This window comes from Podarcis liolepis (assembly GCF_965112155.1).
Source record: "Podarcis liolepis genome assembly, chromosome: Z".
Classification (NCBI taxonomy): domain Eukaryota; kingdom Metazoa; phylum Chordata; class Lepidosauria; order Squamata; family Lacertidae; genus Podarcis; species Podarcis liolepis.
Genome location: NC_139570.1, coordinates 18,889,308 through 18,915,752, shown reverse-complemented (window position 1 = coordinate 18,915,752; position 26,445 = coordinate 18,889,308). Strand labels below are relative to the sequence as shown.

At 45.1% G+C, this 26,445-nt stretch overlaps 2 protein-coding genes across 4 annotated transcripts in view; one reads left to right on the top strand and one right to left on the bottom strand.

The window, feature by feature from the left end:
* LOC310698069 (chloride intracellular channel protein 2-like) overlaps positions 1-5,952 on the bottom strand; it is a 17,709-nt gene extending 11,757 nt beyond the window's left edge. The window contains exon 1 of the mRNA XM_083484823.1: positions 5,061-5,952. Within this exon, the coding sequence (XP_083340949.1) occupies positions 5,061-5,120 (60 nt within the window). The 5' untranslated portion in view covers positions 5,121-5,952. The remainder of the gene's footprint in view (positions 1-5,060) is intronic.
* Positions 438-26,445, top strand: LOC310698043 (protein eva-1 homolog C-like). 3 transcript variants are annotated; one of them, XM_083484779.1, is made up of 8 exons: positions 438-519; positions 11,048-11,247; positions 15,053-15,176; positions 15,756-15,908; positions 18,007-18,150; positions 19,706-19,780; positions 23,157-23,246; positions 24,572-26,445. In XM_083484779.1, the coding sequence occupies exons 2-8, from the start codon at positions 11,104-11,106 to the stop codon at positions 24,955-24,957; spliced, it is 1,116 nt and encodes a 371-aa protein (XP_083340905.1). In that variant the 5' UTR covers positions 438-519; positions 11,048-11,103; the 3' UTR covers positions 24,958-26,445. The 3 variants fall into 3 exon arrangements, with proteins under 3 accessions (XP_083340905.1, XP_083340903.1, XP_083340904.1); XM_083484777.1 differs by lacking the exon at positions 438-519 and adding an exon at positions 7,655-7,895; XM_083484778.1 differs by lacking the exons at positions 438-519; positions 23,157-23,246 and adding an exon at positions 7,656-7,895.

Sequence of the window (26,445 nt, the reverse complement as noted above, 5' to 3'; positions counted from 1 at the left end):
CAGATGCAAATAGGACAGGTGGCTCCTGCAATTTTAATGGATGTATGGAAGAATGAACTCTTGCAAGCTGTAGCTTGTTATGCAAGCTGCAGCTACTGAAATCCACTCCTCTGCACAACTAAAGTATAGCAGCCTAGCTCTCTTCTTCCAGCCATCTGAGAAACGGAGTCATTGCTGGGACATGGTACTCATTCCTACGCAGCTACTCAGAAGAAAGTTCCACTTACTGCAATTCTAACTTGCACAGAACTGTAGTTTAGACTCCGATTCTTGAGCAAGTTACAAGTCTCCAAATCTCATACCACTTCGAAATGGGTTTTGGGAACTGTTTTGTTGCAGCAGCAAATTATGCCCTTAGCTTTGCTTGTTGTTATTCCTGAGTCAAGGAGGACTCCACACCATACATTTAAAACATGTGACTTTTCCCAAAGCATCCTGGGAACTGTTGTTTGTTAAGGGTGCTAGGAATTGCAGCTCTGTGGGGGAGAGTGCCCTTAACAGTTTCTGGGATTCTTTGAGGTAAGCCATGCGATTTGGACGTGTGTTGGATGTGTTTTAAATGCATGGTGTGGATCTGCCCTTATCTTGCCACCAGCTGCAATGCCCCTTGCCCCCCACCCCAGGCACAACAGACAGCAGTTACCACTGAGTAGCTCTCATGAATAGATCACCAGGCTAAGCCCACCCCATCTCAAACCCTGGGAGGTGCCACTTAGCTGGAAGCTGGCATTATTTATTTTCTTTCTCTTGCTTTCAAATGAAACCGTACATTGCTTCCGTTTCCTTAGGTGGGAGCTGTATCAGGGGTGAAAGCAATACTGAAAGCCCTTGGTGTTCTTTGCCAGTCTATTGTGGCAAAACATTATCTTCTTGGCCTGTGGCTGTCAGGGCCTCGGGAAGTGAGATAAAGGAAAATATACAGAACTCTTGGTTGGGAAACCTGGAAGGAGAATGACAGTGTTTTGGTATTGTGGTCCAACAGGAAGGGAGTCTGCACACTGGCCAGGGAAAATCTCAAGAGGGAAGGTGTGGAGGAAATAATACACTAAAGTTTTCCATAACAATAATCCCCATCCTTTTATTTCTGTTTCTTTTCATTAGTAAAGCTAAGGAGCCTATTCATCTTTTCCAGAGATCAAATCTGTGTTTTCCCCACAACAACACCCTCTTTGAACCCTTGAGATTTGATGTGGAAATAACTTTGCACAATCATGTTAGCCTGCTTTAGTTTGAAACCACTCTCCTGTACAACACTAAGGTATAGAAACTTATTTTCAGAAAATGAGGAAAAAGAAAAGAAACAGTCACCTGGCAACTTCCCACTTTCCCAATATAGGCTCATTCACACGTTACACTGAACAGAGGGACAAGTTGTCCCTACATGTGGACAAGTGTTTGTGTGAAAGTATTTGGATGTTGGGGACACGGGTGGTGCTGTGGGTTAAACCACAGAGCCTAGGGCTTGCCGATCAGAAGGTCAGCAGTTCGAATCCCTGCGATGGGGTGAGCTCCCGTTGCTCGGTCCCAGCTCCTGCCCACCTAGCAGTTCAAAAGCACGTCAAAGTGCAAGTAGATAAATAGGTACCGCTCTGGCGGGAAGGTAAACGGTGTTTCCATGTGCTGCTCTGGTTCGCCAGAAGCAGCTTAGTCATACTGGCCACATGACCCGGAAGCTGTACACTGGCTCCCTCGGCCAATAAAGCGAGATGAGTGCCGCAACCCCACAGTCGGTCACGACTGGACCTAATGGTCAGGGGTCCCTTTACCTTTACCTATTTGGATGTTACATGTACAGGAGCGCACAGCTCAAGCACTGTGTTCACAGGTGCACAAAATGTACACTTATTAAATATGATGTTTGAACACCGCTTATGTCAGGCCTAGACTGGTTTTAGTATTGTGGGGTGTACTTTGTTTTTATACTAGAACCCAGAGATCCACCAACCAAGGGCATTGTTAAGAGAATGGATCATGGATCTGATACCTTAATTATGATTTGTAATTGAGTTCTTCAGAATGGTGATGTCAGCAATCTTTACGATGCTCCTGCAAGGTAGACCAGTAATACTATATCAATTTACTGATGGGTTGCTCTCCAGCAACCACTGTTGCCTGCAGCTGGCCCTCAGGGGCAAAGAAATTGCACACCCCTTGTATACTGAGCTTGACGGATCACGGACCCTGCATAAGGAGCAGCCCTACGCTGAAAATCTGAGTTTACCTATTCAATATCCCATCTTCCTTCTTTCGTGGAACTCAACATGGCACACTTTTTGCTCCCAGACAGTCTCCTCTGTAAGCATTGACTATACCAAGACCTACTTAGTTTCAGCAAAACATGTCAATTTCAATTTGAAACACATTCTTGTTTCAGACTCTTGGCTCTGTAGTTCACCCCTCACAGAATTACAATTCTTAGAAACCCCTAACAGTGACCAGAGGTCTTTGTGGGGATGTGTGCTTTAAATGTGCTTTAATGTATCGTGTATGCCCCTTAAAGACTCAAGCTGTGTGCACACTATAACTTTGGAGCATATTCAAAGCACATTCTTTCCCTCAAGGAATTCTGGGCACTGTAGTTCACCCCTCACAGAGTTACAATTCTTTTTTCTTTTTTAAACAAACAATGTTATTAAAAGGTTTTCCACATATAATAAAATAAAAACCAAACAAAGGTAATATCTAAAGAGAGCAAAAGAATAAAAAGGAAAAGGAAAGAGAGAAGAAAAAGAAAAAAGCAACACACAACATATAAACAATTTTTTTTTATATTCTATCAACCTTCTGTCTTAGACTTCAATTCACAGAGATCCATGTCTTCCCAGCTTCCACCTGGGACAGCTCCCATCTTTCTCAGCCTCACACCCTGAGGAAAAAACACTCTATTCTGTTTCTCACACAGAACTCTTCTATCAATCTTTCAGTTATAATTCTCAGCAACCCTTCACAAACCACAGTGCCCAGAAGTATGTGAGGGGAGAAATGGGCTTCGAATGTGCTTTAAAGGTACAGTTTGCACAAAGCCTTAGCAAGAGATGCTGAAAGATATAGCCTTAAAAGAATAACAACAACAACAACGAAATAAATACTGCAGCCATTTTTTGGGCGCTGTACAGTTCTTATCTGTATCCTGTAAAAACATTCACATTTACTATGGGACAGATCTCTGTGACAGGGCTGATAAGTTAAGGGTGAACGCCAGGCACAACAACTTCCTGAGAGGAGCACTGCCTCTCCCCGCACTTGTCCCCAAACTAACTAAGCTTCTGAAAACACCGAAAGCCAAGCAAACAATATGGAATCTGCGGCATGAATCTGTGTTGGAGGCAGAGTCTTGTTGCACATGCAACATACATTTAAAGCACAGGCACCAAAGAAGCATGGGAACTGTAGTTTATCCCTTACAGAGCTACAACCCAGCACCCTGAACAAACTACAGTTCCCAGGATTCTTTAGGTGGCAAAACGGCTTTAAATGTATGGCGTATACTTAGTCCCTGGCTCCCGTAGGCACACTGTGTACACATCAGTACACTAAATCTTCAGTGTTGTGAAATCCAAGCAAGTCCAAACTTTTGGGTCTGTGAACTGGTCACACCCAAGCATGCAACCAAAACTTCGGTGTGTCAGACAGGCTATTTATAAGCACAAAGAAGTGCACAAACTCATAGGAACATAGCACATTAATGCAGTGGCACAGTTAAGCTAATCTTAAACTCTGGACTAAGTGGGTGGTACTCAACTAAGATGCTGAGAGTTGTTAAGGGATCCACCGTTCCCCGCACAGATCTACAGTTTTCAGAGTTCCCTGGAAGAGGGATGATTGCTAAGCCACTCAAGGAATTGTAGCCCCATGATGGGGATAAAGGTCTCCTAACACTCTTAGCACCCTTAACAAACTACAGTTCCCAGGATTCTTTGGGAGAAGCTGTGAAAGTTGAAACTGCTTTAAATGGATAGTACAGATGGAGCCTAAATTTGCTCCATTAATTTCAACAGGTCTTCTGCGAGGCACATACCTCTACATGTGGTGGGAGTGCCCCAAAATCCAACTATTCTGGACAACAACCATACGAGAAATAAGTAAAATAACCAAGCAAGTATTAGAAATCACCCCAGAAATGGCCCTACTAAACATCTTCCAAGAAAACAATGCCCATTTACACCACCTACTCTCCACCTACTCTTAGCAGCCAGAAGTATCATAACCAGACACTGGAGAGACCTGTCAGGAATAAGTATGGACCAATGGTACCAAATACTATGGGAAAGAGCCTTACTATAAAAATTAACCAATAAACTGAAACTGACATGGGGACAAATAGAAAAAGACACCTTCACCCCGGTATGGCTCCCCTTTATCACGTACACAGCCCAACAAGACAATGACAAAAATCCACCAACAGCATACAAATCAATATGGCTAACCTGATCCAAAACACCCACCCACCCCACTCACACATGGAAACAAAGACTACCACAGCCAACCACAAATGAATAACCACACCCTAGGCCAACCCCAACCTCTCTCACCACCAAAGGAACACAAGCGAACAGCAAAGAATCTGCACAAGCAACGCTGACACCAAACCCTACATTTAGTAAGTAAAATAGAAACATTGCCACCCGACCCCACCCCCATCCATCTTCCCCCCATCCACCTCCTTCCCCCTTTTCTTCCTAATGTCTCAACAAATGAAACTGATTTGTAAAAATGTTACGGGGGGGGGGGGGATACGAGAGAGAGACATTGCAAACACTTTTGTAAATGAAGAAAATCTTTAACAAAAAAACAAACAAACAGGTCTTCTGCAAGTAAATTTTAGTTGAATGACTCCTATAAATCTTACAGGATTACTTTGCTTAACTGAGCCAGCCCAACTGCATTTGTGGACCTTCCTATTCATTCTGGGAAGAGGGGAAAGCAGCAGCTGATCTGAGGCTGATGCAAAAATACCCCAGGGCTTTTGTTGCAGGTCCCATTACTAAACATATTTTGCTGACCGGCTTCTGCCCCAAAGCTTCACCCTGACAACACCAGTATATTAGTCCAACCCTTACCTTGACAAAGAGCTCGATCTCTGGTTCCTTCAGGGGGCTGCGGAGTCGAGTTGCCATCATCTCTTCTTCTGCCCGCAAAACACTACTGGTGAATGGTTATTTCGCTCTGGTTGTCTCTCAACAAATGTCCACAGGGAAGCAGGTAGGAGTTCTGACAGTACGGTGTTTTTCCCCAGGCAGCTGTGAAGATGATTCCCTCTCCAGGACTGTATGTCGCTTGGCTATGAGTTCACCCCCGTCACTTTCCTTCCTTCCTCCACACTATTTAAGCCAGAAGCTTTGAGGTGTGCAGACTGACCCCATGGGGTGGGGGGGATTTCCACAGAGGCCTACCAGGTTCCAGGCGTGAGTCAGCAATGTTGGGCTATCAGAGAGCAACACAGCACCTTCTCCTCTGGTATATCAAGGAAGCCAGATGTTACCCTGACTCTCTGAGAAACATCCCAGAATAACTTCTGTTCTTTGAGTGCAACTCCACAGCTACCAGAGTTTCTATTACAGGAAACAAGCCGGAGATTTTCCTGTAGTGGTTTAAGAGGTCGCTTATTTAATATATCACTCCTAGATTTGGGGGGTTTTCTGGGGTGTGTGTGATACCTTCTCTCAAGCACTTTCAGTATACTAAGATACTCCCATTTTTGAGGGCCCAGGGGCACATTTAGAAATCAAACTGTCATGGGTACCATGAAATACCCTTTCCACACACTGGTGATGCTCAGACACACAAAGAACTGGAAAAAACAGCCCCTTGACAAAATTTCCCCATAATATATCATACTGCAACACACACCTGCAACCCACAGACTCCAATGCATACAAATACAACCCCACATACCAACACAAACCCCGGTAAAACACACCTATTACTCCCTCAGATCCAGAACCTCACAAACCCCAAAGCATCTGCAACTTCCACATCCCCTGCAACCCCACATCCCCTTCCTATGACCCCACACATTATTGCTAGAGCAGGGTGTTCCAACGTGTGGCCCACATGTGGCCCTCAAGGCCTTTTTTTGGTGGCCCTCAGCAACATTTTATGCCCCCCCCACGACCGAGTGTCTGTGCAGGATGGGAGGAATGGGAATGAAGAAAGGAATATTCTGGAAGATCAGATAACTGACTGGCAAGAACCCTGGCATCATTCCACACTGCAACATTTTATTGCAGATCCCATGACCAAACTCAATATGTTTACACTTTATATTTTATTTCATTTAATAAACAAAATGAAAACAAAACTCTAAAACTAAACAAAAAACTATCACTCAACACAACTGAATCTTCCCCCTTATTTTGAAGGGAGGAAGTTTTCCTCTCTAAACAATTTAACAAAGCCTAGAAACTGGAGAGAAACCATGCTGCCTTTCTTCGGAGCAAGCCACGAGGCAAAACCGGCTGATGTTTGTCCAGTATGTTGTGTTCTGCCATAAATAGCCGCCTTTCACAGCTCTGTTTAAAGAGCTCCACTGGTGCTCCTCTGTGTCTTGCCTTTTTGTCCTTGCTGACCTCAGTTTTCAAAACCAGCGTATTCTGTAGGCAGTGGTGGATGAGACAATCTCTTTGGCTGTGGGGCATTCACCCAAACTTATTGATGTGTTGCTGAGGGATTAACCCAGCATTCCCCAGCCCATGCCCTCCAGATGTTTGGGATTATGGCTCCCACCAGCCTCACTCAACACAGATTTTGGGGTTCAAGAACCCCACAGCCCCTGCTTTTGTGGGGAGGGAGCAGCTGCCTGGCTTTCTGTTCACCTCACCTTGGCCTAGATTTTACCAAGAGATTTTCCAGGCTGCTACTGATCTCTTGGCAAAACTGCTGCTTTAAAGTACAAACCAAAATCGATAGGCATCATAACCCAGGTGTATGATGGCCAATTTAAAAATGAACCTGAGAGGATATATATATATCTGCAAGCTGGGTAAGTGATTGTCTAGGGCATCAGACCACAAGGGGCATCTAAATCCAAAAAACAAGTTTTACATAACTGGCTTAAAAAAGGAAGGAAACAGGGAAACCAGACTCTACAACAGGTATCATTATTCAGATGTGACAGAAATATACTTATCAGCTGCACACCATCGTATTGTGTTTATAAATCCGTAAAGAAATAACCATAATCAAAATGTTACTAAACCAGATAACTGCTCTTGGTTTGGTGTACATTAAAGGTTTTAATATATGCTAAATACGAAATCATAAAGGTACTTTCATTGTGAAAGCATCTCACATGCAAATACACTTATTGCAAGACACGTTTTAGTTAGATTTCTAGTTTTAAGATGCATCCTCACCTATCTCCCAGGATATATGCAGATATAAATGTTTACTGCAGTGTTTTTATTTTCACTGTCCTTTCTGTTGGAATAATAAACGTTCTTTTGGGGCCTCTTAAACTTAAGGCAATAATGCCCTCCAGACGTTGTTGGGACTATCAGCTATTGACCAAGTTGGCAGGGGTTGATGTAGAGGGCCCCACATTGACTACCCCTGGCTTAGGGGTAGTTAACCAAAAGAGGTCCAGTAAGTCCAATCAGGAACGTTGGACTTACTGGACCTCTTTTGGTTAACTAGGAAACACACCCGCACTGCCGGCAGTGCTAAGAACCAGCTCATTGTGAATGGACAATAGGAGCATTTGAGTTCCAGCAGCAGAAACAGATGAGAGAGACCACGAAGTCTGGAGCACAGGGGCAGGCAACAGCAGGAAAACCAGGACTGTGTGTATGATGCGATGCCCGGATCTTGGCTGATGAGTTGGCTTCGGATGTTTGGGGTTGTGCTGAGCTTCTTCTGTTTTTCAACTTTGCTGAAGGCAGCTCCCGAGTTTTCAGGTGAGTCTGTGAGATGAGCTAAAACTGAGAGGAGGGAGGCTCTTCTCCAGCATCCGTCCTGCTGCAACTGCTGTCTCCTAACAGGCAGTGACTGTAGAAGGAAGGCAGCCTCCACTAACCTTACACAAGTTCTTAGAAATCTCTGTTCCATGCAGAGAAGCGGGGGTGGGAAGAAAGGAAGGGGGACAGTGGAAAGGCTGACTCAAAGAGCCTTTTTCTTAGACCAGGGGTGGCCAGCTCCCAAGAGATTGTGTTCTACTCACAGAGTTAAAAACTGGCAGTGATCTACCCCCTTTTTGGGGATTCAGGTCAAAGTTGTTGAGCTTTATTTAGGGAGGAGGAAAGTCCCATTTTTTGGGGGTGCAGGGCAACTATGTTGAGCTTTTTGGGGGGAACCAAAGTTGTTGAGCTTCTTTTGGGGGAGCCAGTGATCTACCAGTGATCTACCACAAATGTCCAGTGATCTACCAGTGATCTACCACAAATGTCCAGTGATCTACCAGTGAATTACAATCTACCTGTTGGACATGCCTATCTTAGACTATTGATTGATGCCTCCTTGAATCACAGAGTTGCAAGGGACTTCATGGGTCATCCAGACCAGACCCCTGTTGCAGGAAATTACAGATTCCTTGACAGGAGAGCCCACCACCTTCTGAGATATTTTGCTCTACCATTAGGAAGTTTTTCTTCCAGACTTTAAAAAGAAAAGTGGGTGGCATTTTGCTGGTCCTCATTTGAAGAGCAGCCTTGGAGTATTATTGACATGAATCTAGGAGGGCAATTCTTCAGCTCATTTCCGAATTTTTCAAATGCTTTTGAAAGCACTATGTAGATATGTACATCTTCCTAATTTTAATGCATTCTTCCCTCACCCCTATGCACCCCATAATGGAAATTCTTGTCACATTTGGGGTTTCTAGAACTTAAATTACTCCCAGGACTACACTATAGGGCTGCCTTAAAGGAAAGAACTCCATGCAAAAAGCAAAAATGACTAAGTACAACAAAGAGTTTAAGGTGCTATAGTATGCATTATTTTTGCTGCAACAGACCAACACAGCTGCCTTTCTGGAAATAGCAATAATAATAATAATAATAATAATAATAATAATAATAATAATAATAATAATAATAATTTATTTGTACCCCGCCCATCTGGCTGGGTTTCCCCAGCCACTCTGGGCGGCTTCCACAAAGATCAAAAGTACACTAAGATGTCACACATTAAAAACTTCCATGAACAGGGCTGCCTTAAGATGTCTTCTGAATGTCAGGTAGTTGTTTATCTCTTTGACATCTGATGGGAGGGCGTTCCACAGGGCAGACGCCACTACCGAGAAGGCCTTCTGCCTGGTTCCCTGTAGCTTTGCTTCTCACAATGAGGGAACCGCCAGAAGGCCCTCGGTGCTGGATCTCAGTGTCCGGGCAGAACGATGGGGGTGGAGACGCTCCTTCAGGTATACTGGGCTGAGGCCGTTTAGGGCTTTAAAGGTCAACACCAACACTTTGAATTGTGCTCAGAAACGTACTGGGAGCCAATGTAGGTCTTTCAAGACCGGTGTTATGTGATCTCGGCGGCCGCTCCCAGTCACCAGTCTAGCTGCCGCATTCTGGATTAGTTGTAGTTTCTGGGTCACCTTCAAAGGTAGCTCCATGCAGAGCGCATTGCAGTAGTCCAAGCGGGAGATAACTAGAGCATGCACCACTCTGGCAAGACAGTCCGCGGGCAGGTAGGGTCTCAGCCTGCGTACCAGGTGGAACTGGTAGAGATGACTACCAATGTGATCATAGTCACATCCCCATAGACACACCTCTTCTAAGACTGTACAAAATTAAAATCAACTCAATACAGACATGTATGGCTGCAAGGGTCCCTTCCAACCATACAATTCTATGATTCTAATAGCAAGCCTGCTATTATCTCACCCCCTCCCTTTTGCTTAACATTCCACCTGATGAATTTTTTGTCGAATTCAAGCTCTTCCTTGCAATTCTTTGGCCTTTTGGGTGGTCATGATGAAAGGATCTTGCCATTTTCTAACTAAAAATGCATGCTATTGCAACCCACCTCTTTGTCTGCCCCACTCATTTGGAAGTTTTCTCTTTTAGAAAGGCTTGCTTATTTGGCATGCAGAGGGGAGGCAAATAGCACCCATGAGAAATCATTGTCTCTGCATACGTGGTGACACTTTGCCTCTTTTAGTGCTTGCTCTACAGCACCACTTACCCACAATGTTAAAACAAAACTACATTAGAACCTTGCCCCCCTCAAACCCAGCTCAAACATCTAACACAAAATCCCACTGCCATCTTACTTGATGCTGGATTTAGTGGTTTCAAATCAAGCTGCAACAGCAGGTACAGTGTTTCTTGTGGTTCCTTTCAATAAAGCTGTTGTTCCATTATAGGGCCAGAACAGACTGCAGAGTGACTGAATCCAGCATGGTTATGCTGATGTTCTTGAACATTTTAAGTTGGGATGGCCAATGTGGTGCACTCCAGGTGCTGCTGGACTCCAACTCCCATCAGCCTCAGCCAGCATGGCCAATGGTGAGGGATGATAGGAGTTGTAGTCCGCTGCCATCTGGAGGGTATCACATTGGCAAGATGTTATGGACACAATAATAGTGCATTAGTAGTGAGCTTATCGTGCTTTAGTTTCTTCCGCAATGCTTCCGCAATGCTTCCCCAATGCTACCATATTATTGCTGTCTAGAAGGACTATAGCACAGCAAAAGTGGGGCCAATATAAACCAGAACATTTGTGGTATAAAAAGTTGTGCGATTTCAGCAGGAAGTTGCAGCATATGCACTGATTGGAAATGAATCTGTGTAACCACCCCAAAACTATTGCAGGTGCAGAGAATGCATACCTGGGGCCCCTCTAAGTGATGTTCCTACATCATGAGGGTCTCAAGAACCAACCCAAACTCATCACGTTTCTTGATGGTGGCACCAAGAGATAGAGGAGTGCAAAGATTGTTGGACACTCAAGTTTAAAAAAATTAGCTTTGCTAAGCCAGTTCTGGTGCAGAAATGGATTGTTTCACTTATTTCTATATTTTAAAATGATAGGAGATTGGCAGACATATTTAGCATTATTTTCTTTCCAGAGACACCCAAACCCATTTGCTTTGTTTTTCCATCAGGTTACCTACAGAAGATTTTGAAAAACCATACTGCCCACGCCTGTGATAGGGAGCAGATGACAATAATTTGCCCCCACAAGACTTCCATTAGTGTCCTTTCTGCATTCTATGGACGCCGAGTGCCCAGCCGAAACCTATGCCCAACCACAGAAGACCTCTCCTTGGAAAGCACCGATTGTGTGTCTGCCACAGCCCACCAGGTAAAAGGCCCTAACATTTACATAGAACAGCACAAAAAATATGTTGATAGAGTTAATAACAGAGAACTGGGGCACTGCTTGCTGAGCAGAAATTAACATGCTATTTTTAAAAATTGGAATGTGCAAGTTTTTTTTCCTTTTTTTTAAATCAAGCAGCTGCAGCTCAGTGGTAGAATATCTGCTTTGCAGGTAGAAAATTCAACCCCCAACTTCTCTAGGTAGAGCTGGGAATGTCCCCCATCAGAAATCAGAATAGACCTGGCCAGAAGGGCTCAAGGTTACCCAATGAGCTTCAGTTAGAGTGTTGAACTAAAATATGGGTTCAAATCCTCACTCATCCACGAAGCTTACTGGGTGACCTTGGCCCAGTCACTGTTTCTTATTCTAGCCTAATCTTCATAGGGTTGCTGTGAAGACAAAATGGGTGGGGGGGGTGAACTCTATGGTCCTTGGAAGAATGGTAGGATGCAATTTTTATAAAAAAAATGCTCACAAAAATTAGGACGCCTATCCACTAAAATACAGATGAATGTCTGTGGGGACTTTTTTTGAAATAAATAATAATTGCAAACTGATATGGAAATGCAGTGAAATGAACTTGCAGTTGGAAAAATAAGAAATCAAAGAAATCAAAACTGATGGACTCATCCACTTACTTCACAATATACTGGCTCCTTAGAGTACAAAACCCATCCAAGATGAACTAACAAAGTTTGCTCAGTAAGCAAGCCAGCCAGCTATGTTTACCCAAGATTAAAGTCAAGGCATTTCCTCATTTGCTCAATTCATTTGGCAAAGAGTGGGTCTGATGGGAAGGGTGGGGAGGAGGCCTGAGAAGCAAGCTTGTGCTCTAGTAATTCAGAACTTTGCATCAAGATCCGACTCACTGCTGTCACCAGGAAACTCCTTCTTTGCATAGCTCACTATGTCTCCTTAGCATTGCATGCACACAACATGTGTGATCTTCACTCATGTGATAATCAGCATGGAGGTAGCACTGTATTCTCCTTTCCCATGCAGAAGGGATTTCTAGGTAGGGATTTTCCTTGCTTTCATGAAATGGCCGCAAGTAGCACCTGTAATGTGGTTGCTACAGGAGTAGCTGGTGTCAACAAGAACATGCCAAAAATGCAGAGGATGGAACGAAGCATTTCAGTGTGCTGGGCAAGAGGATAAGGCTACTATGGCTACTAGTCATGGAAGCTGGCTGATGAGGACAAATGAGGTGCTTCCCAATCAACTTCAGCCAGCCTTACCTGCCATCTCACTTACAAGCAGTCATGGGGATGCCTCTGCCTGTCATTGACTCTAGCTCTGCCTACTGCTGGTCTCCCTGCCCCACCAGTTCCAATAGCCACCAATGTAGCCACTCCTACCTCCATGGTCAGAAGCACAATGCCTCTACATGCCTGTTGCTGGGAATCACAAGCAAGGAGGGAGCTATTGTATTCACGTCCTGCTTGTGAGCTTCCCATGGGTTTCTGGCTGGCATCTGTGAGATCAGAATGTGGACTTGATGGGCCACTGGCAAGACCCAGCAGAGCTGTTCTTATGTTCTTCAGATTCACTAAAAGAGATTCCTAGGGAGAGGTTGTATGGGTAGGCTCACAGTAATGGTCCTACAGGGAAGAGGACGCTCTGAATGTATAATCTGCAGTATCCGATAAGTCAGCTGTTTTTGCTGCCTTTCTATACCTTGGGAAACAAGCTATTTGTAGTGGTGCAGTTAGTTAATTTTAGGCTCTGGACTTAATGGGCTTACAAGGAAAGGGACACTCCATAATGATAATGTGCATTCCTTCACGTACTTCAAAACGTGCTAAGCCAGACCTCCCTCTGATGTGGCCCCTGGATTTCTGCCCCCAAATTCTGCCCTGACAGCACCACTGGCTGTTTGGACTGCTGGGTCTTCATGAGTTGAACAGGCTTTGATCTAGTCAGGAAAGATAACACGAGCAGCTGCAGGGCCTTCTAAAAGCACATCACTCCATCTAGTGCTTGGCTGAAGACTAGCAATTGGCAGCTGTGGTTTCGTCAGTAAACATTAGAATTTAAGTAGAGCTTGTGCGTTAGAACCTGGGGAAATAGCTAGACTTGTGTGTATTTAAGAGACATCCACATGTGTATTTTAGTTGTGACAGTCCCTGTTAATCATTTAATTAGCATGTGTGAAGGCTAATTGAGTCAGACCTCTGTGCTAGACCTGTACCAGACATCACTAATTCTGTGATGTCAGCATGGGTTCAGAGGTAATAGAGTTCAACCCAATTTCCTTGGAGGTAATGATCCATTAGCACAACAAAGCATCAAAGAACTAGATGGGAGAATGCAGGTGAGTGGGGCCTCTCTCTGTGTACTAGGGCTTAGACTAGCTAGGTTAGAACAGGTGGGATGTGACCATTCTTGGGGGAAAGGCAAGCAGCAGGGCAGGGATGCAGCAGCCTTTGGAAGAAGCTGGCACCGCTTAGGATGAGATGCTCAGAACTAGGGCTGACATATGTCCAGGGTTTCCCAGACATATCCGGGATTTTGACCTTGAAAACCACATCTGGGAGGAATTTCCAGTTCACGGCAAATTGTCTGGGAAAACTCAGGTGTATGGCAATGAAACCCTATTTGAAAAATAAAGCTCTAAAAGTGGTGAAAATAAGGCAAATTTGCACAAAGCGCTCAGCATGTATGTTGGGCAGCGGTGGCTGAGGCGAGAGACAGGCTTCGCTGGACTGAGGGAGAGAGAAGGTGTGGGGGGCCTCAGCTCAACTTTTGCACTTGCCTTTCAGAGGCAGCGGCTGGGGCAGGAGGCTCCCAAGCAGGATGCTAAGGCAGAACCCGGGGAACACAGCGCCTGCTCTGCACTGGGCCATGCTATCGAGCAAATCGAACCGAGGAAGGCAGGGAGCAGGCTGGGGGGCTTGAGGGGGAGAGAAAAGAAGGAAAGTAGTGTGAGGAGAGGTAGCCGAGACAGCTGTCGGCACCAGCTGTTCTTGCTCTGGTGGTTGAGTCGACGGGGGCACCAGGAGGCAAGCCAGTCCTACTCAGAACCCCCTCCACAGTAGACTCAGGTTGTAAATATGTGTAAATAACCCGTATTTCAGAAAGATACCACAGTCCCCCCTGTGCCTTATTGTCCAAAGGGAAACACAGACCCCCTGAGTAAAGCACCAGGAACCCCTGGAATATCACACTGCTCATGGAGATTGGAATGGAGTGCAATATGTTAGGATCTCCCATGTGGGTGCTCTGAAGGTCAGTGGGACGTGGAAGAGGTTGTTTCTACCCACACATGTTGTAGTCATCCTTTGCTATCCTGTAGCCCTTCAGCTGCTTTTGGACTATGGCCAAAACTATGAGGCAGTTGCCTTGGGCAGCAGAACTCCAAGGGGCAGGTACTCAGCCTATCCCATCCCCTCTACTATTTGGCAGCTTCTGGCAAGATCTCATACATGCCATGAAATCTCACGAGACCTCGTCAAAATCTCGTGTGATTTTGAGAGCTCACCAGAATCCAGTGACGACATCACCACTTGGCAGGTGCCACTGCACAACCCTAATGACTTCAGGCAGGAGGTTTCCATGGCAGGTGGCACATTCCTGTTTTGCCTCAGGCGGCAAAATGGGACCGGGTGTCCCTGGTATTGACTTTTATGGGGAGTTGCACTGGAATTTGATGGGATTTGTAGGGAGCTGTAGTTCAAAATATCTGGAGGGTACTAGGTCAGCAGAGTTTTTTCTAGGCACAAGCCATCACCTTTCTAACAAAGAACTTAACTCTGGTACAACTTTAAAGCCTCTCCTTCTCCTACAGAAAATGATGGATGAGTGTCAGGACCAGCGATGGTGTCATTTCTCTGTCCACAGCCATGTGTTCGGCCCTGATCCATGCCCAGGTACGCACAAGTACTTGGTGGTCTCCTACAAATGCAGACCAGGTGAGTGAGTTCAACAAGGCATTAACTAGGCGCCAGGGTTCATTGGTGTTAGCAGTTTATGATTCTGATGTTCCTTTTGAAGTCACATTTGCTTTTCTTATTTAAGCAGTCCGCAGTCAAGCAATGTGTACAAAAATGCACATATTGTCATAAAAGCAAGAATAAACTGAAAAATAATGCATCTATGTGTGCATAAAACATGTGTGCATCTGTTGGTGAAAATAACATATAAAAATGCATTATAATAGGGGAAATTGCACACAATCATGCATATATTAGGAGAACAAAATACTGGTGAATCACAAATGGATGTGGACAGTGCTTTTATTCCTGGGGGTACGCAGGGGTACGCATACCCCTAAACATTTTGTGAATCTTTGTACTTTTGTCCATTTATTATATTTATTTTCCCCGATTTGAACTGTAAAATAGTGATTTTCTTAAGTCAAAATGAGTACCCCGAAACATTGTTTTAGATAAAAGGCTCTGGATGTGGAAATGTGGAGGACGGGTGAGTGGAAAAAATGAAAAATTTCAGAGAAGCTGAAATTGACAGATTTGTCCATCCCTGTGTCCTAGCCAACCATCGCCTGAAGACCGTGTGTGAAAACGAAAAACTGAGACTGCAGTGCCGGAACAAGTCCATCCTAGCTATTTACTCTGCCATCTATGGGAGGCCTTTGCGGGGAAAGCCAGAATGCGAATCGGTGAACAGGACGGGACCTGACATAGGTATGAAGGGAAATGGCGGTGGCCTGGAGTTTCCCAGGACAAAGCTCAGAGCTTCTGGAGCTTGAACAGTCACCAAAGGATTAAAAGCAGCAGATCAGTTTTATTTATTTATTTTACCAGATTCCATTTCTGAAATGCTCAAAATATCTCAAAGCAATTTCAAAGCACCTTAAGGACTATCTCATTTCTTAATCTCCAGCCCCAATCACTGATAGCGTCTGGCGGGGCACTTCCTGTGGCTCCCTATGGCTTTGAAGTTTGGTTGGCCTTCACAGGGGACTGAGCCTTTAGCATGGCAACCTCTGTCCTGTAGAACTTCCTGCCACTAGATGTTTAGCCAGAACCATCCCTCCCTTCTTCTGAAAACTATCTTCCTTAAACAGGACTTTGCAATACGAATTTCCTTTTTCTTTTTAGCCATTCAATATTTCTCGATTTGTTTTTGCTGTTTTTAAAATGATGTTTTTTATGGATAGTTTGCAAATTTTATTCTTACACATTGTATAGCACCTTGATATAGGTATAGATATTTATGAAAGCGAGGGTTATAACTATGAAAACAAACAAACACCTGCAATTAAAACAATTAAGAACAATTCCTTACTTAAGACCATAAACAACAATCCCATACATACAAACAATTAAAAGCAATTTCATATGTAGTAACATTTACTGATCCATCACAGATACATAATGGGATAAAGATCTCCACTTGGAAGCTTGTTGGAGAAAGGCAGGCCTTCCGTAGAGATCAGAGATAGTGGCTGTTGAACATGTGAGAGTTCCAATTTTAGGCAATGCCCCCTTTCCTCCTAGCACCCAGTCTCTCACTCACCTGCTGAGTTTTTCATGCTGTTTGCATCACTCAAAGACATATGTGGTTTTGAACAGGTGCATCAGACTTGTTACTGAATACCAGCCACAAGAAATCTGGCTGGTCTCCCCACTTTGCCCAGGGACTGCTTCAGTCATGCCACACCAACTGCCCTGCATCTGATGTCTCATACAATAGGTGAAGATGCTGCTCACTGCCAAATGTTGGGTTTGTAGATACTGCACATCAGTAGGCAGGTGGCAACTGCAGTGCCCTGTGCCGTTGCCCGCATGGGTTGATTTCAAATCACACAGGCAAATCAAGATGCCCCACTTGAAGCCATTGTGATGCAAGGTGATTGACAGAAGGGCGGCACTATCCACCAGTCAAAAAGATCCACAGGGATTGGGGCACCTAAGCATTGTTTCGCCAACTAGAAAGAGTTCCCCACCTTGGCCAAAGGTGAATAATGTATACTAACTGTCTGAGAACCTGGCACTAGGGGTTGGTTTCCATCTGGGGCTGAATGCCAACTACTAGAGCACCCCAGTCCTGCTTCTTCTCCTTGCTGTTTCTCTCTGTTCACCTTTCTGGGTAGAAGAAAAATTATGGGAGCAAGGAGTAGCAAATTTCTCTCATCTCTCTCCTCCCCGTGACAGTTGTATCATACCCTCCAACATTTTCATCTCCAGAATGGGAACATCTGAAGGGGCATGACTTCTGGTCTGGTGGTCTGGCAATCATCACTTGGGTCATCCCAAAGCGCTGGACTGACCCTGCTGACTTGCGCCAGAGTGAGTGCCAGGCCACAAAATGGGACATTCCAGGATACAAACAGAAGCTGGGATTGACTTCTATGGTTCCTGCTTAAAACAGGGTGCTTGGAGGTAGATATGCTGTAGACTTCAGGCCGAAGAGATCAGTGAATAGGGAGCAACAACAGAAGTGAGGAGAAGGGCACCATTGCCCAAGATCCTTGCAAAACCTGAAGCCAGCAGCCAATAGAGCCTAAGTGATGACAGATAACCTTCACACTGATGGAGACCATTTAAATTTACACAGTGGAAGAGAACTTTCAGAATGCCACTGTTAGTCACAAGGAAATTTCAGAAGTGTGATATCAGGTGATTGTCAGGCCTGTAGTGGGTGGGGGGTTGGAGAAGGCAGGATTTAACCTACTTGCCTTATGCTGTTTCCTACCCCTAAGTTTGTGGTTGAACTGAAGCCAGGTGTGGCACTTCTGCAACGTTCTTTGGGACTGAATGTGCTGTGTCCATGCTTTAGAGTGTCTGGCTCCTGATGCCTTGAGGAGAGTTTCCCGGAGGTGTCACAAGAAGGAGAACTGCACCATTGTTGCCGATAAAGCCACTTTCGGAGACCCCTGCTTCCCTGGAGTGAAGAAACAGCTGAGAGTCTCCTATACTTGCGGTAAGCTACATAAAAAAACTGTATCAAATTGTGCTTGATTGGAAAACTGGCACTGTAGAAATCAGAGGGACAGGAGAATGCTTAAACTGCTTGACAGCTGAAGGTTAAGATATGGATGGCACTCCTACCTATAAGAATTGCTGCTGTCACAAAAAATCCCTGTGACCAAAGGCCCTTCTAGGTCAGCATCCTGTTCCTCATAGTGGCCAACCCAGATACCTCAAGGAAGCTCACAAGCAGGACACAAGGACAATAGACCTCTCCCACCATTGTCTTCCAGTGACTGGAATTCAGAAACCCTCTGACGCTGTAGGTAGTAAACAGCCATCATGACTGGCATAAGAACATAAGACCAGCCCTGCTGGATCAGCTCAGTGGTCCATCTATTCCAGCATCTTATTTTCATAGTGGCCACATAGATGCATATGGAAAGCCTGCAACAGCACTCTCTCCTCCTGTGGTTTCCAGCAACTGGCATTCAGGAGCCTTTTGGGCTTGTTGATCAGAAGGTCAGTGGTTCGAATCCCCGCGACGGGGTGAGCTCTCATTTCTCTATCCCAGCTCTTGCTAACCTAGCAGTTTGAAAGCATGCCAGTGCAAGTAGATAAATAGGTACCGCTGCGGCGGGAAGGTAAATGGCATTTCCGTGCGCTGTGGTTTCCATCACAGTGTTCTGTTGCACCAGAAGCGGTTTAGTCATGCTGGCCACATGATCTGGAAAGCTGTCTGTGGACAAATGCTGTCTCTCTCGGCCTGAAAGTGAGATGAGTGCTGCAACGCCATAGTCACCTTTGACTGGACTTAACCGTCCAGGGGTCCTTTACCTTACCTTTTTACCTATTATTGAAGTAAATACATGTTCTCTCATGTGCTTCTTGTACTTAATGTTTCTCTCTCTGACAAGCAGTGACATTAAATAATTCTAGATGGAAGCATTTATTTTATTCATGTGTTTCTATTTACCAGTACTATTCCAACTGTTCCTTGTCTACTCAAAACCCCAAATCTTTATAGTTCCTTTTCATTAAGATAAAACTTTTTAAGTTTAATCTTGCTGTTGCTTGCATATTTGATTCTAAGTGTTGCTTGCTTGGTCTTATTAGACTTGGTGTTGTCCTTCTCCTTAGAATAGTTTTGATCTGATGAGTTTAAGTTCAGTGTGTCATAGTCTGCTTTATTTAGTCTGTCTTGACTGCAGCCATGTTATGTTTATGTTATTTATCAAGCCATAGTCTGCCTTGTTAAATTCTTAAGGTGCTATTCATTTAAGTTTTATTCAGAGCAGACCCATTGAAATTAATGAACATGAATAAGTTAGGTTAATTAATTTTAATGGATTTATTATTGATAAAGCGTTGAATACCACCCCTTGTGCCTTGTGTATATGGCTGTTTCACAAACACACTGACAGTGTGCTACCTCCTGCACAAGCATTCACTGTTGCACACAGTAGCAACTATAAAATGGGCATCAGTCCTATGAAAGTTGGCAGCAAAACCTCCACCATGACACACACACCCCAATCACAAACAATGATTCCTCTTCCCCTTTTTAGTGCCAAGGCAGCTGCTGGAAGAGGTGGGCCGCAACTCCCAAGAAGACCCTTTCCTAATCTCAGACTACACACATGGTAAGTATCCCGCTTTTACCTTAATCACAAGTAAAGCTCTGCTTTAGAATCTGCTGGTAGAATCTTCTACCACCACAATCCATCTAAGGCAGGCAGGCAGGCAATCCCTTCTGCAGCCTGTGGTCTCAGGTGGTGAATGCTGAGAGGACTGTATCCTAACTGGGGCCACAAAGAAAGAAGAGTGTGCTATCAGCATGATAAGCAGAATCATGAGATTTGCAACTTTTTAACCCCCCCCAAAAAACCTTATCAACCCCCCCTTTCCTAAACAACCCAATGGGTATTCCAAAATGTAGCCATGAAGTAGGTGGAAAAAATAAAAATGGAGGTGAGTGGTGGTTAAGTGTTCTGTTTGGAGGGAGTGATTGGTTGCAACCTCAATAAAGCATTTTGTGCAGGTCCCAGTTGTTAATTAGATTCCCTATTGAACAAACTAAGGCCCTTCTGAGCCTGTTTTGTGTGCAGAACAGAAAGCATGAGGGACAAAGCATGTTCCTTTCCTTTCCATTAGCTAATTGCCTTGGCCTAATAGCACCCAGAACATCCTTATTGGCTTCTCCCCCTAGTATTCACTGTATTAAAAGGACACAGGTCTTGTCTTTCCCAGGGGTCTTATCTGAACCTTGTTGAGCTGCATCTCCTTAATTACTGTATTGGCCTAAATATAAGCCGCACCCGAATATAAGCTGCACCTTTAAAATTGGAGGGGGGCAGGGAGAAAAAAATAATACCCAAATATAAGCCACAGCAGACTGGCTGCACGTCTTTGCCCCGTGCTCCTGGTCTACTCTGCTTTGCCAGCAGCCCCCTTCCCCCCTTTGATCCAATGGCTCAGGGTAGGCTTTGGAGTGGCGGGCGGCAGCGCTCCTGGGCTGCTTCCTGGGGGGAGAGCCATGCCCCTTTGCCGGCAGTGTAAGGTCCTGAATATAAGCCACACTTTAACTTTTCACAATTGGAATTTGGAAAAAAGAGTGAGGCATATATCTAACCCCACTTGGAAGTTGATCTGGTTGTTATACAGTGGACCCTTGGGTTATGTTACCTTCGGGTAACATAACTTCCAGGTTGGGAATGCGGCAAACCCGGAATTGTATACTTCTGGGTTTCGCCGTGCATGCATGCACAGAAGCGCTTTGCTCACCACACGTGTGCGCAGAAGCGGTGCCTCATACTGTGGACTTTTCGGGGTATGTACGGACCCCTGGAACAAATTAAGTTCATATCCGGAGTGTCCACTGTATTTCTTTAAATATTCGCTAAAGTATTCCCACTCCTCTTTTATATCCAACTCATCCTGATTTCTTATCTTTGCAGTCAACATTGCTAACTCCGTGTATTCTATTATCTTATTCTGCCAGTTTACTTCTGTGGGACTATTTTCACCTTTGGACATAAAAATCCTTTCACCTTTGGGCATAAATTATTCTTGCCGCTGCTGTTGCTTAGAGGAAGAGACTAAGTACTTTCTTGTGTATTTCACCCTCTACTATACTCAATAAGAACATCTGCGGAGTGTTTTTTGTTTGTTTGTTTGTTTGTTTGTTTGTTTGAGAAATGAGAACCTTACCATCTTTTTTTTGTTTTGTTTGTTCTGAGTATATCATCTCCCAATAATCTTTGGCTTTCTTACAACCCCACCACATATGTCCCTTCAATCTCTTCACATTTCCAGCATAAATTGGTTCATTTTGTCGAGTTCCATGCCCACCACTTTTCTCAGTTGTTATCAGTTCTGCCTTGAATGGGGGTTCCATTTCCCATCTTTGTTCTCCTGTGACTTTCCCTCACTGCTCAAGATCCCATCTGGGCTCACCTAATCTCCTCATGTTCAGAGGGAAATTCACTGCCCATGCTCATTCATGAGGGGCAAGAGACAAGCCATGTCTCCAAAGCAAAAACTGGGTCAGTGAGTCTATCCTGAGTGTTAACACTGTGAGATGAGCAACCATGGATGGAAGCAGCAGCAGCTAGAAGCCAGTTAAAGTATATTAAAGAAGCAATAGTGGTGATGGGGCCTTGAATCACCAGCTGTAGTTTTTGTTTAGGGAAGGAGAGTGAAAGCCAGCTGGCCATGAAAGAGAGGACCAGAGAGGACAGGAAGCACTGGATTAGGCCTAGCCCAGAACAGTCTGCCCCTTGAGGCAACAGGGCAAGATAGTGCCTATTTTCATCTCATGTGTAGAAGTGAACTGGGTTGGCAGATAATTCTGACTGCAACACGGCTGATGTGGCAATGCCCTCCATTGCATCAGTGGCAGCATGCTAGTTTAAAGGTGTGGCAAGACAGGTTGGGTGGTGTACACAGCTCTGTCCTCCAACAGAGGGGAGTAGTTGGGAGGTGTAGGAGAAACAGTCGGGGGGGGGGCAGCCACCTCTGCTCTCTGCCCCTGCTGCCTGAAGTGTCCACCACCAGCCTTGCATAGGAAGTGGCCTTGAGTGTAAGGCCTTTGGTCCATCTCTCATGGTATCGTCAACACTGTCTGACTCCAGATTGCAGCCAGCCCTACCTTGCTGTAGATGGTGGTTCAATATCTGGATGCCACATAACTTAATCACCTCATCCTCAGAATGCACACCTGTCACCTAGCAGAGCAGAGGACTCTGAGATTCATTCTTCATGTGAAAGCAAGATGCAGTATGGTGTACTGGTTAGAGCACTGGACTGGGACCAGAGAGACCAGACCCAGTCAGCCCTGAAACTCCCCAAGGGACCTTAGTCTCGTCATGCACTTTCAGGCTAGTCTACCTCAAAGGGCTGTTATGTGGATAAAAACAGGGTTGGGTGGGATAGAAATGGCTATACACATAATAATAATATCCTTCTGGTCCCTGAAACATTTTTGGTCGGCAGACGTAAATAGGAAGCAGAGAAAGTGAGAGTGAGAGTGAGACCAAAGCTCACCAAAAGGGTGCAATGGTGACAGCCCCTACTAACCACCTGCTGTTACATGCTAACTGTCTCTGGACATGGAAGTTCTACTGAGCTCTCATGGTTAATAACCATGGGTAATAAATCTGTACTTTCTGAAGTTGTCGTCACTACAAGTTAAAAGCATAGGAAGTTGCCTTATCTCGAGTCAGACCGTTGGTCCATCTAGACCAGCATTGTTTATACTGACTGGCAGCACCTCTCCAGGGTTTCCGGCAGGGGCGTCTCCCAGCCCCACGTGGAGGTGCCAGGGGTGAACCTGGGACCTTCTGCATACAAAGCAGTTGCTTCACCACTGAGCCCTGGTCCTTCCCCTTTGTGATGGTGAGTTCCATAGATTACATGATAAAGGAGATGCAGTTTAAGGCTGAACGTCTGTTAGGAAGGCTTCCCTTCTCTCCCGAAACCCTTGTCAGTAAGAACGTGCTATCCCCTTGTTTGCTGCAGGTGGCTGGTACACTGGGCCGAGGCTTTCCAGGCTCCAAGAAAATCTGATGATATTTACTAGCTCTCTGGAAACTTTTGCCCTTTTCTGGGGTATGTCTGACTTCCCTGGGTGTGCAAGACGGGCAGAGCTGGGATGCTGGGGGAAACCAGGCCAATCAGGGCCATGGCGAACATTATGCGGGCGGCAAAGCTGTGACTCGGTCTCCCGACCTTTGCGGTAAATGGGGGTGGCACGTAGTTACTGCCAGAACAGAGGAAATGTGCCACTCCCCCCAAAAAAGAGAGGGCAAAAGGTTTGCACATGCTAAATTATGTGTTATAGATTCTGATGTAGAAGTGACTGTCATAGCTGTAATAGAAATGCAACATGTCTTGCCATAGTGGTTTGTTCTGAAAACAGAGGACTGCTCTCTGTAAAGCAGGATAGCTTAACTGTTAAGCAGCTCTTTTAAGCCATTTTTATCAGTTCAGCAGTTTCAGGAGAAAGGTGCTTCGCCTATGTCTCCTACCCCAGCCTTTTCCAGATCTGAAGCATCTGTTAGTCTCACTGGAGAAATGCAGGGACAATACAGATCCCCATCTTCTCACCACAGCAAGACTGTTAGCAGCTTTCAGATGGGGAGTGGGATTTAGAAAAAGGAAACAGCACTCCACTCACTCCAATAAAAACTGAAACCTTAAAGTAACACTACAAGAAAAGGGTGAACCCATCATGGATCTCACATATCACATTTGACCTTTTGGGATGCCTTTTCTATGGGTGCAACCCCCACCCTCTTTAAAGACATCATCCTAGAGTTGCAGAAGGAAAGCCCACTGGAATGAATGGGCAGGGGTTGCATGTTGTCCCCGCCCCCCCCATTTAATCCAGATTTGCCAGTTCTGCAGATATGCAGTAAGTAAAAACTGGGTGTGGAGGTGGTAAATTCCAATTAGACAGGAAAAATAAACGGGGTAGCATTTTGATGACAACAGAATTGTGTGTGACAGGGAAGGGGAACCTTTGGCCCTCTAATAGGTTGTTGGACTGCAACTCCCATCGTTCTTGACTACGAGTCATGCTGGCTGGGTCTGATTGGAGATGTAGTCCAGCAACATCTGGAGGGCCAAAGGCTTCTCATCCCTGGTGCAGGCGCTGTAAACTTGCATGCATGAGTCACACTGAGTGCACAATTAATTGGATGTGTCCTCTCTGTTTATCAGTCCATCTCTCTTTTCCTCCAGTTAAGCTGCAGACTTAGGTATATGAGGAGGAGAGGGTGGCTGGAGCCGATGCCACGTTCAGGAGGCTGAGTCACCCCAAACCATGTCCTTTCTGCTATTGGCCCCTCCCTCTCAACACCCTATCTCTGCAAGGGAGGAGAATGTGGGTTGGCTTCCCCCCTGTTGAGTCTTACTTTCCTTTTTCTTTGCAGGCGTTCCTGAGAAGGTGGGCTTTTATTTTCTGTGCGGAGTCTCAGGAGGCCTGGTGTTCCTCCTCCTCCTCTTTGCACCCAAAGTGGCCTTCCTCCAGGATTTAAAGGAGGCTTTCAAAGCTGCAGAGCTGAGCGAAAGCTTAGAGCTGGAGACCACCAAGCTGCAGGATGAGCAGGATGACGAGAACCACGATGACAGCTCCTCCGACTCCTCCTTCCGCCGCCTCACTCGCACCTACCGCAACTCCAACAATATATTTGGGCCAGAGCTCACTGCGGCCCTGGAAGGAGCAGCAGACCATATGGGCCACGAGGGAGATGAGATCTGGATACCCAAGGAGTCCAGCCCATATGCCATCCACAAAATTAAGTCTGCTACCAAATGAGAAAGAATTTGCCATGGGAACAAGGTCAGAGCTGTCTGTTGTAAGCAGAGATGGACTGAGCTCAATGGCTTCATAGAATTATAGAATCATAGAATCACAGAGTTGAAAAGTATCCCCAAAAGTCATTTAGTCCAACCCCCTGCAATGCAGGAATCACATCTAAAGAATCCCTGACAGATGACCATCCAACCTGTTTTAAAAACCAATGAATTAAGAGTCCACCATCTTCCAAGGTAGTCCGTTCCGCTGTCCAACAGCTCTTACTGTCTGAAAGTTCTTCCTAACGTTTAGTTGGAATCTCCTTTATTGTAACTTTAATCTGTTGGTTTGGGTCCTACCCTCTGGAGCAAGCAGAAAACAAGCTTGCTCCTCCTTCTTCCACATCACAGCCTTATAGATATTTGAAGATGGCTGTGATATCACCCTTCAGTCTTCTGTTCTGTAGGCTGATCATACCCAACTCCCTCAACTCCTTACAATTACGGAGACTCATGTCTCCAGACCCTTTATCGCTGGGGCTTTGCAAAGTTGGTTTTGTTATCTTCTTTTCCCATTCCAAAGTATTTGGGGCAAGGGATTAGAAATGTAAAATAAGTGAGTATATTATGAGTAGGTCCCCATTTGAATCTACATTTAAAGCGGTGTTATACCACTTTAAACTGTCATGGCTTCTCCCTTCCAGATCTGCAATTCACAGAGTGCTTTAACAATCAATCCTTTTCCCCAGAGAACTTTGGGAGTTGCAGCGCTGTGAGGGGAATAGGGGGTCTCCAGACAACTCTCAGCACTTATTAACTACAGTTTCCAGGATTCTTTCAATGCCTAGTACAGATGGGACCTTAAGTTACAGTTAGTTCAGAGATAGGGAGCCTGTGGTGACCTCCAGATGTTGTTGTACTATAACTCCTACCATCCCTTCCCATTGGCCATGCTGGCTGGGGATGGTGGGAGTTGGAGCAAAGTGATGCCTTCCAGTTGTTGCTGCACTACAACTCCCATCATTCATGACCACCCCTGGTTGGGGTTGGTGGGAATTGTAGTCCAACAGCAACAGAAGGGCATCGCTCTGCTCTTATCATATTTCTTTCATTTTCTGAATGCCAAACTGGACCAAGTTAGATATAGGAGGAAGAACTGCTGGGTCTGCCTGGTTTCAATGGCCTCCAGCAACACTATCCAGAGAAACATTGATGTGGAAACCTAGTCTTTGTTGTTGTTGCTGTTGTTGTTTTAAAAAAATACTCTAGCTCAGTATATGTAACACCTGGAAGCTGACTTGACATAAAACTATGTAATGTGAGTTTTGAAAACAGGGAGAGGCTGCTGCTTTTAACAGATTGATTTGCTCTTCCTATTGCATTTTTAACCTTATTTTTCAGATATGCTCATGAGCAAAATCCGGCAGCACCTGCTTCCTTCTCTGGATGTGTTTAACAGGCTTGGATGCCAAGAGCTGTAAATCTGAAAATAAAAATATTTTGCACAAAA